The sequence below is a fragment of the Nothobranchius furzeri genome, chromosome 18 (genome assembly GCF_043380555.1).
Source record: "Nothobranchius furzeri strain GRZ-AD chromosome 18, NfurGRZ-RIMD1, whole genome shotgun sequence".
NCBI lineage: Eukaryota > Metazoa > Chordata > Actinopteri > Cyprinodontiformes > Nothobranchiidae > Nothobranchius > Nothobranchius furzeri.
In genome coordinates this window covers 19,046,778-19,058,011 of record NC_091758.1, presented here as the reverse complement: position 1 = coordinate 19,058,011, position 11,234 = coordinate 19,046,778, and the positions used below count along the sequence as shown (strand labels likewise).

Here is an 11,234-nt window from a genome sequence, read left to right as displayed (position 1 = left end):
TGATGTTTTCTGTCTTTTATTTGCGCCTGATGCGTTTCGCTGTGGAGCGGGGCGCATCAACTTGTCATCCGGTGACGCACCGATCACTGATGCGGCCGGCAAGCAGCGAGCACTCCGCTGTTTTTGCGGTCGGTAGATCTTTTAGAACTGCAGTTCAAAGGTAACTCATAAGGTAAATATATATGAACCCAGGTAGCAGTTTCTCTTAAGGATTGAGAGGAGATGCAGGAAGATAATAAACAGACAGGACAGAAAAATAGTCAAATAAAAACAAGTTAGTTTTTGTACCTGGTGGTTGCAACAGACACCATTGAAGGTAATCAGAAGTGAGGAACAGAAACTGAAATAATTATTTTAATTTTTAGAGCAGCAGGATCTCTGAGAGGCTGCAGGCGCATCAGTGAGTTTGCGGCCGCTGCACAGGGGGAGGGGGGAGATGGCTGAAGCAGAAACTACCGTTGTTAAAAGAAATGTGTTTAACTTTGAAAATGTGGGCGCAATTTTAATTGTCAAAAACTCCAGCGAACCATTAGTTCATTTTGCTCAAATAGAAATAGAGGCCTGCCTCTAATACTGGCCCTCCTTCCAATAAAGGCCTGGAGCTTGATGAGCTTGAGTCAAATACAGGCCCGGGCCTGTATTAGAGGATTTACTTTATCTTATTACAGCAGAGTACATAGGATAGACGTGTGTGCCTTACCTGGGTAAGAAATATAATAAAACTGCCCTATTTTACCCAGCTGTGTGCAGCAGTTTCTCTTCTAAAATAATGAAAACTGCTGAAAAATAGGTCTAAATCATAATCAGCTTTGAAATAATTTCAGTTAAATATACAGATTTAAACACATGAAAGATGTGTCTTCAGTTCCATCCTGCTTGCCTCAGCCTATGAAAATATTTCCAAATTGTTACCAAAAGGCATGATCATGAAAATACACGACACCGATTACATCAGATTTTATTGAACAAGTACAGAACACCTGTGTGTGTGTGTGTGTGTGTGTGTGTGTGTAGGTATATTGAACTGGCAGCTATGTCATCAGCAAACAACAGATTAGATGAACATTTGAGGGCATGCCTATCATTTTTAACGTGGCTTTTGAAAAGCTAATGTTAGCTTTCTCACAAAGACAAATTATTTACCTCTGCTCAGGTATCCGCATCAGTTCTTCTTCTTAGAGTTTTAATGGCGGGTGGCATCTAACTGCTAGGTGCATTTCCGCCACCTACTGTGCTGGAGTGTGAGTCGGGGTAAGAGCGAGAAAAAAAACTAAATTCTATCCAACAGACCACAGTGCTTTAGATACCCAACAACCAACTTGTAATTCCTTTCTTCACCATTTAACAAATTCCTTACAGTCATCACTCCACCTCCTATGTCTCTTAATTTCTCCCTGAGTTGCCCTCTACTTCCCTCATATTTTATGCAGTCACACAAAACATGTTCCACTGTTCCCCCCCACCCACCCACCCCACATCCACACAAACCAGTGGGATGTTTATCCACATCAGTTGCTTTGCTTGCTTAGCTTTCAATCAAGCGAAGGCTACTGTCTGCCACACCCGCGAATTTTCAGCCAATCGTAGTAGAGCGTATCTAGCCAATCAGATGCGAGAAAGGCGGGACCTTCCTTGGTCACCCTAGAATTCCAAAAGACGCGTGCGGCAACCCTGTTAACCCCGCCCACAGCGCTGTTCAGGAAAAAAGCCTGACCGAAAATCGCTTTGGCAATATGAAGTCAGGACAGACTGGAGGAAATCTTTAACAGAAAACAAACCGCTCGTCACGCTGCATAAACGGGGAGTCTGCTCACAGCTGGTTGATCTGAGCTCACTCAGCTTTTAAAGCCTTGTTTGGAGCAGATATTAGCTCGCGCGGTTAGCTTGTTCGCTAACTTTCAGGGCGCTTCACGGCGAGATTCTCTCAACCGGTTGTGCAAGAAGACGAGCTGATACTACCTCATCATGGGATCAAGAGCTTCCACATTACTGCGAGAAGAAGAAATCGAAGAAATTAAAAAAGAGACCGGCTGTAAGTTGAGCTGACTGATTCATGGAACCAAATTGAAGCTAGCTAACTTACCTGCAGTTGGAAAACAAGTTCACATGTTTTGTCGATCGTTTATAAAGTCGCAGTCTTAATGTGTATTGTGAAAATTAGTTTTTATTTAAACGTAGTAACGTTTTTGTATTTTCGGTGTAGTCTCCCACAGCCAGATCACACGACTGTACAGCCGCTTCACCAGCCTGGATAAAGGAGAGAACGGTACTCTCAGGTAAGACACACACCTGTGTGAAAACTCTCTAGATACAATTTATTGTAATCCTAAAACTTTTTAGAGTTTCTGATGTCAGAAGCTTAGTTCAACAATATCGAGTTTCTCAATCTGCTCTTTAGATTTTAGGGTGTTTTGAGACCAAGTTGAGCAAATGTGGCTGATTCTCAAAAATAGAAACAAAGAGACTAGAGTAAAGCAAAGTTGATCTAGAATTTAAGAGACATTAGTTAAATATTTAGATTCAAACAAGTCATTTGAGAATATTTTTTTACAGGTTTGTATCCAGTTAGTGTTGGTAGGTTTTATCTTAGTGGTAATTTAGCTGAGAGCTCAGTCAGTCATTGGTGTGGTTTGTTTCTGGCTTCACACTAAATGAGAGGTGATGGAATGCTGGGTAATTATTAAGCAAATAAGACTTTAGTCTGAACCTTGGTGTGATGAATCCCTTTGGTTTGGCAGCTGCAACGTCATTTGTGGATCAGTCGTTCAAGGGCAGTCTGATTAATTTTATGGACCTTAGAATCGTCTAAGATGTGTTTACACATAACAAGTTTTTATTCTGTTTGCCCTTGTCTCTGAGCTCTCGTTCCCTTCACAAGTCAGGGGTATTCTCATCTTCTTAGCCTGACATCCTTATCGTGTGTTAGTTTCCACAACAGTGAGATTTTCCACACGTTTCAGGAGGATTGTTTCAAACTCTGGTTACAGGTGATGAAACGGCATCGCCAGGAGAACGGACTCTGAAAACACTTGTTTTCTTTTAAATCAAAGCCGTCTTGTTTTGAGAATTAAAACTACTTTCACATGATGTGTCTCATAAGCTTTACATAAGGTGTGTTATCTTAAACACTATAAAGGGAAATATGTGTTTTCATGGGACTCAATTGTTTTCATATTTCATGATGTCTGCAGCCGAGAAGATTTCCAGAGGATTCCTGAGTTGGCCATCAACCCTCTGGGAGACAGAATCATCAATGCATTCTTCCCTGAGGGGTAGGTTTTCTCTTATTCTACACATTTTCTTGCCTATTTCTGCATATTTCGTAATTGAGAGCTGTAAGCCGGACTGTAACTCGACTCTGCTGAGGCTCGGCGCCGGCAGACACGAGGCTGCCAGATCTGGGTGGACAATTTGTGTGATGCGGTCTACAAACCCCTTCTTTAAGCCATAACATATCAGTTGTGTGGGTGTTTAATGTCGTGACGTGATTTTTAATTGTTTCACGTGGGTTCACCTTTCAGCTGGTTTTGTGTATTTGATTGTGAGCAAATAGAAACTAAAGGGAAGCGTTCAAAATGACATAATGGTACAAGTTCCTGTTTGTTTCCTTGTTTCTCACAATGTCTTTCTCTGAGTAAAAATGTATTCTGACCCAAATAAAACCTTTTTTGTTTTTCGTTCAGATTTTCACTTGAATCTGTTTGGGTTTTTTCCCCCTAGAGAGGACCAGGTGAATTTCAGGGGCTTCATGCGCACCCTGGCTCACTTCAGACCTATTGAGGACAACGAGAAGAACAAGAACCCCACCGCCTCCGAGCCGCTGAACAGCAGATCAAACAAGCTCCTGTGTGAGTGTGGAGCTGCTGAACAGGGTCAGAAACGCTTGGACTCGTCGCTCATGGATCACATAACTTTTATGTTTATTTTTCAGTTGCGTTCCGTCTGTATGACCTGGACAGAGATGACAAAATCTCTCGGGATGAGCTGCTGCAGGTGAGTGCTGCTTTGTCACATGACAGAGATGCTGAGTCATGTTAAGCAGTCAGATGAGATTAAAAAGACCAAGCATTACTGTGCAATAGGTCTTTTAAAGGTGGACCTTCAGGTCGATCTGGAGACTTTGGTCAAGTGCTGATAATGATGCAGCAACTCGCCTTAACTACAGGCTGATCTTTCCCAAGCGGTTTATTATCGTGTGTTCTGCTTCCCTTCTGTTATTTCATGTCCCTCTTGTCCCATTTTGGTTATAGGTGACCCTTTGTGACTTGTACTTGGTGTAAACTGCTGCTTTAATGACTCAGACGGTCCTTGTTTTGCGCAAAACAGTTTTGTCACCTGTTTCCTCTGATTCATGAACTCTTGTAACTAAATGTACAACTCAAAGTATTGTTTGTGTCATTTTCAACTGCTCTGTCATTTATAATCATGCCATTCCTATGGTCACAAGCACACAGTGGCTACAAGTGATCACATGTTGTTGCAGTTCATGATGCGCCATTACCAGTGTTTTCACAACATTTCACTGTATTGTCGGAGTAAACATCATTGTCATTTTCTGGGATTTGTTCACCACAATGAGACTATTTGTTCCTTTTCAGGTCTTGCGGATGATGGTTGGTGTAAACATTTCCGACGAACAGCTCGGGAGCATTGCTGACAGGACCATCCAGGAAGCAGACACCAATGGAGATAGCTGCATTTCCTTTCAAGAATTTATAAAGGCAAGTTTAGTGGAGGCTAACATTAATAATACGTCTTTTAACCACCTAACAAAAAAAATAAAAATTTTAATGGGTGCTTTTTTCATTAATGCTACAGAGGCAAATCTGCTAAATAAGTTGGCGTAAATCTTTTTTTTTTATGACTTGTACCAACGTTCTAACATTTTATAGCTATAAATATAATGTGAAGGGGAAAAAAGGAAAATAAAGTGGTTCTCTTGCATTTTTCTAAAAACCGCCAATAACATGGCTCAGTCTGAAAGCAACTATTGGACCTTCCACATTTACCTGGGTCCTCCACTCAGTGCTCACTCGCGTATTTAGCAACAGAACACCACAGGTGTGAGAGGTTCTCCGCTCATTATCAGAGGGTTGGGGTTCGCTAGCTTGTTCTGGAGATCTGCTAAAGCAGCTCGAAAGGTCTCATTGACAAAGAAACTGTGTGAAACTTGTTTTTGAAATATGATCTGTCACATGACAATTGTTCTGCATTAGCCAAAGAGGAGAATAGACGGGGAAATGCTCGGGTCAGATAAAGTCACTCGGATCTAGGGAACACTGTAAAATTTGCATTCTTGGACTCACCCTAGTGGGCTTACGACCAGAGAAGGCTGTTTTGCATTGCCCCCTCAGGGGCCAGGAGGTATCTCAGCTAGTAGAAGCTAGCTGTTAGCATTAGCAACTTCACAGCATGGCAGAACTGCTTCAGGCTTGTGTTGTTTTTCATCAACGCTGCACTTTTATCCAAAAAATTAGCACAGATGGAGGCAGCAGAGGAGTGACTGCTGTTTGTCAGTCAGAGGCGAGACGTTTACATGTCATGAATATTAAAGGAGACAAATAATGTAGTTTATCAGCAATCTAAAATGGTGCTTTGATTTTTTTAAGAAGCATAAGAAATTTTCTTTTGGCTTTCATCTGTCCCAGGAGCCCTGAAACATGCTCCAAACCCCTAAAGCCGGGCGGACACTGCAACTTTTTCACTCGTAGCACTCAGCTTCAGCTCTAACTGTACGACTTCCTCGCAGAGCAGATCTCATGAGTCATGTGCTCACTCTGCACGACCCAGTTCTCGGATGCGACCTGACTGCTCACACTGTACGTCTGGTAGCAACACGTCGGCCCTAAAAATATGCTAAAAATAGCAGTTTTACACAACACGTCAGACTTTTTTGTCTTGTTTTGCCTGCTGTCCTTCGGGAGTGCTGCAGGAGGACACACAGGGATTTATGGGGGTTGGATGAGGAAAACGAAATAAAGAAAGTAAATCTGTATTTTGTGATCAGTTTAATTTGACATGAACACGACAAACACGCTTTCTTGACAATCTTTGTGAGTAAAAAAACTTGTAGAAATAAAAACGAACAACGTGTGTTATTAAGGAAATAGCGGGCCAGCGGTGTTGATGCAGGATTGCGCTGTAAGCGGTTCTGATACTTTTTGGGTCACAGCTGCTCGCAGCGCCGCTTCAACGGTGCGATACCCTCACGAGGAACGAGTAAAATATTAAACACGCCAGAAGTTTGTGCGAGCTCACGATTGCTGATCGGTAGCTGGTCACGTGGTGTTAATCACCTCTCGTAACCCCCCGTACACTACACGACCGCTCAGCGCAAAACTCGCCCCGATGTCGTGGATTCTCGCACGAGTGGAAAATCGGCTCAAAAAAGTGAAAAAGTCGCACCGTGTACGCCTGGCTTAAATGAGCCTGCTGTGAAAAGAGCTGTCTACCCCTCCCACATGGCCGGGACATGAATATGCTAATGAGCTGCTTGCTGATTGGTTGGTTTAAACCAGAGGGCCTCAGACACTGGACTGCAGATTGGAGGAAGAAGGGCTCCACATTGTGACGTTTTTATGAGAGGAATTTCAGAAAAGAAGTTTCTCTCTTGCATTTGTAAACTTTCTAATTTACATAAAAAGTAGGTCACACAGGGATTTGACTTTTTGGCACGCTACTTTTGACCACCCAAGCTGTCTTCATTCACAAACTACAAGAAAATGTTTGTTGAGATTCTTTGTCCCCTTTAATGAGTAAGCCTCTGATTCGTTGTAGATGAACATCCAGTCACAGAAAGCCTTGACTTGTCTGTTGTAGGGGAACACATACAAATGTTACATCATATGATGTGTAACCTTTTGTTTGGTTACCATGACAACCCAGAGTATGCTAGGATTTTGTGTTTAACAGATTAATTTCAGTTTGAACTTGTCCATTTTGTGTATTTTCAGGTCTTGGAAAAGGTGGATGTGGAACAGAAAATGAGCATCCGGTTCCTGCACTAAGCCTAATTTGTCTTGGGTGGAGTTTGGACTTGACATGGGTCAGAACACAACCTCATCAAGCTGTTCAGCCGCTGTGGCCCTTGTCACACACACACACCCCATCAGACCAAGTATTTGGTAGATAATCATTCTGAGCTTCTGCCTCCACGCTGCTCTCTAGGTTGAGGGAAAAGTTGGGTTGTTTTATGCAATGTCACCATGTGTATTCTCTCAATAATGCAATATTTATTAGAAACTCTTTAGATGCTTGTGGTGAGCTGCGTGGTGAACATTGCTGTAGAGCCTAGAGTAGGTTTAATCCAAGCTTGCTCATCCTTATCCACTCAAACTCCACTGCATTTTCTCCCCCTTAGTTCAAAGTGTTAAAATGTATTATTCCTCTTCTGGAGAGCCAGAAAGCTTCTCTAAATTGTGGCAAAACAAGTCAGACCAGTTGTAATTCAGTCCCATGCGGGAGAGCAGGACCCACTCTCTGAAGTGCCATGACCCATAGTCTTTCTGTCATACAGATTCATCTGGTTTATTCAGAACAACTGTTAGTTTGTTTAAAGAGCTAAGCCTTTTGAAAAACCAGGGCCTCTGTTAATGTCTTATTTGTGTACGGTTTAGTGGGCGCATCATCCTAAGAACCAGGATTTAGCTACCACACTTACAAGTTTTATTCCATTTATTAAGACTTGATGAAGCCTTAGAAATTAGTGTTAGTTGGACCTTTAAGTTTGTAGATAAAAATATATATTTCTGTTTCTTTCGTAAATCTAATTGTGAAAAATAAGCTTAATTTATCCGCTGCTCAGCATATGTCCTATAAATTATTTCCCTTCTAACTCAATATGCTGAAGTGTCAAATGCTTTAAGAATATGTAATATACCTGGCCTGTTTGTACATAACCCAGAGAGTAGTCTGATCCATTTTTATTTTTAATGTGAGTTTGTTAAATCATTGCTCGTAATCATAATAATGTGACCATGCTACCGGTATGATTCATGTGTGGTTTAGATATTAGAGATTCTTGAATTTGAATTGATTAAAATACGTTCTATGCATTCTGTGTCATTTATTGGGACATTTCCTTTCATATATATATATATATATATATATATATATATATATATATATATATATATATATTATAGTTATGTATTATAGTTTCTAGTTTTATTTATATATATATATATATATAACTATAATATATATATATATTATAGTTATGTATTATAGTTTCTAGTTATATATATAACTAGAAACTATAATACATTACTATAATATATATATATATATATATTATAGTTATATATATATATTATAGTTATGTATTATAGTTTCTAGTTATATATATAACTAGAAACTATAATACATAACTATAATATATATATATTATAGTTATATATATATATAACTATAATATATATATATATATAACTATAATATATATATATATATATATTATAGTTATATATATATTATAGTTATGTATTATAGTTTCTAGTTATATATATAACTAGAAACTATAATACATTACTATAATATATAACTAGAAAAACCAAATGAGTGTATTTCCGGGCGGGGTTAAAGTGTGATTGTCAGGTCTTCGCTCCAATCAGCGCTCGTTACCCGTTAGCTCATGGTAGCATTAGCTAAAAATGGCGTAGAGCGGATCGTCCACAGAGAAGAGGACAAGAGGACCTTCTCTCCTCCTCGGTGTCCACCGGGGGGAGAGAAGGGGCTCCCTAACTTTTGGCTGAATCCCTTCTGGATGAGTCTTCGTCGACGCTTTTCCTGAAATAAAAGGCAGAGGAGTTTTCCGGCTTGAGCAGATCAAAGGTTTGTGTCACCGCAGAGGATGAGAGGAAGATCCCCCGGCTTTTGTTTTCCGCTGCGAGCAGCTGCAGCCCCGAGGAAACGTCTCCGTATCACTTCAGACCCTCTCACAGTAAGCTCAGCTCCTCATATCTCAAAGGTGTTCTGAAAGTTATATTCTGCAGTCTAGCCAGTGCCACCTGGGCATTGTATTGTGTGTAGAGTTATTTGGATTGTACTGACATCACATCATTTGTTGTGGCACAAACGGTACTGATGATAAATAACACTGAACAATCTTTCCAGACAGGCTCAGACCAGGACATGTGGCGCCCATCATTGCTGAAACTGCAGCACCAACATAAGTCCACCTCCTCCAACACCTGCAAACAGAAGACCGATGTTCTCCAGATGATCTCATTTGTGGCTTTTCATTTCTGCTGTTTTCTGGGATGCTGGCTATCTCATCTCCACGGCACCCCCTTCCTCTGCTGGCCTGTTTCTGCAGCCTAATTATCAGTGAGGACAGCTGCCAAGCTACTGGGTTGTCTATGGCTAGTGAACTAGACCAAACTCTTGCTTTGCAAAGTTAAATAATATATTTATTAGTCTGGCTTGCCAGGCTAGTGGTGTCTACCACTAAGATGCATAGTCTGGATGTGTTCCACACACACTCCTGTAGCTCCAGTTCTGTAGCTGATGAGTTGGGAGATTCTGCATGGCTAAACTTGCCCTGAATTCTCTGGGGTGATAGCTGGATGAGATTCCTGCATGTGGCTGCTTGTACTTCCCAAAAATAGCAAGAAAAAAATCTTTGCACTAAATGCAATTAAAATAAAAGAAGTTTGATTTTTTTTTAATTCTCCCATTTTCTGTAAAGACACAACATACTGTAGCAAAGATCAAGGACTGTGATTTAACATGGATTCGTTGTTTTGGGTTGTTTTTCGCCCCACTACCTCATTGCCTCAGCAAGTCCAATAGAAGGGAAAATGGGAGCGATACGAACAAGTAGCATAAGGGTTGTTGAGCACCACAGTCGTCATCTAAACTGTCCCAAAGTGATTTTGGAATCAATATCGGATAGAAAAATGGCGGGTTAATAGAAAATATGCATAATGACACTTTTCAGTTCAGCTTTTCTTTATAACTCAACTAGCTTCTTGTGCATCATAGTTTTTTTTTTCATTCATTTGTCTCAGACTCACTATGATTTCATTGGTCAGTTCTAAAAGTTGCAACAAAAAAGACAAAATTAGTATTTCCATGACTAAAATGGGACTTTTTGTGTCTTCACTCCTATTGTGTTCCAGTTTTCCTTCATTTTGACTCAGTTTTGTAATGAATTAATTTGTGTTTCTAAACAATTGGCCTATTTTCCTTTGTGCCATAAGTCATGTAATGTTCAAAAAGATCACTACCGGGATCTGTGCAATATCTGATCTTAACTGTCATGTTGTTGACCAAACTGTATATTGTATAAACAAGTGACAAGTTGTTTGAAAGCAACAAAATCACCAATGTCTTCCATTAAGATATGTATAGACTCATGTGCGTTAGCTTATTTAGCAGGAATGTGGTGCCAACATTATCGTAGCCGTGCATGACCAGTAGTGATGCTTGCTTCATCAAAGATGTTTGGTTTTCCTAGGCTAAGCTGGGAGTTTGTATCCTTTTTAGAAAAGAAACGAACGCTAGATTGAAGTTCTGTACCCTTTTAGATACAGCTAAATCTAGCGAGTGATCATTTCACAGCATGTTTAGGCCAGGCAGTGACAAAATCAGGGTATAAAATTAGGTTGTACTGTTTTAAACGTATATGTTATACTTAAGAACAATAGCTATGAGCTTTCTGATAGCTGCTTAAAAGAAAATGAACACAACAGCTCAAATTTCTAGAGCGTGAATCTGATTGGATGGGATCTGTTGTGTTGTAGGCCTATAATTAAAATATAATGTACATATTGACCTCATTGTTTTTGGATTCAGAGTGTTCTATTTTAATCCATACAATTGTATTTGGATATAGTTTTAGAAGCAATAACCTATAATAATGTGTAGCGGAATATAGTTGAAACGGAAAGCCCCTTTTCATTGTTTTTTATTGTTTTATTTTTAGCCATCTTTAGCTTTAAATACTTCCTCTCAACTAACCGGAACTCTAAAAAGGCTTAAGTATCGAATATCAGTAGCATTTCTAAAGCTCCAAATAAATAACAGCAGCCTTTCAAGTAACCCTGTGGCCGAGAAGAACTCTCAGAACAACCCTGGCGTGAAAAGCACTTTCTATGTATTGACTTGCACCGTCATTGTTGCCATCATGTCTTCAATGCTGTGTTCTAGAAACCATGTAATGCCATTTCTGGTCATTTATAATCAGACTTTTTAAGCAAGTAGATGTCCAGGTGACATGTGGGTTTAAAAAA

General features: G+C 40.1%; 1 protein-coding gene across 1 annotated transcript; it reads left to right on the top strand.

Moving 5' to 3' along the window:
• The first annotated feature begins 1,711 nt into the window (after positions 1 to 1,711).
• On the top strand, positions 1,712 to 7,282 carry chp1 (calcineurin-like EF-hand protein 1). The gene is made up of 7 exons (XM_015969214.3): positions 1,712 to 2,032; positions 2,204 to 2,276; positions 3,192 to 3,272; positions 3,721 to 3,848; positions 3,932 to 3,993; positions 4,599 to 4,721; positions 6,954 to 7,282. The coding sequence occupies exons 1-7, from the start codon at positions 1,966 to 1,968 to the stop codon at positions 7,005 to 7,007; spliced, it is 588 nt and encodes a 195-aa protein (XP_015824700.3). The 5' UTR covers positions 1,712 to 1,965; the 3' UTR covers positions 7,008 to 7,282.
• Positions 7,283 to 11,234: the final 3,952 nt, after the last annotated feature.

Excerpts from the sequence above, each read along its gene's own strand:
- chp1 (XM_015969214.3), top strand. The coding sequence starts at position 1,966 with ATGGGATCAAGAGCTTCCACATTACTGCGAGAAGAAGAAATCGAAGAA. Across the intron at positions 3,273-3,720 it reads AATGCATTCTTCCCTGAGGG|AGAGGACCAGGTGAATTTCA; the intron begins GTAGGTTTTCTC and ends TTTTCCCCCTAG. Across the intron at positions 4,722-6,953 it reads CCTTTCAAGAATTTATAAAG|GTCTTGGAAAAGGTGGATGT; the intron begins GCAAGTTTAGTG and ends GTGTATTTTCAG.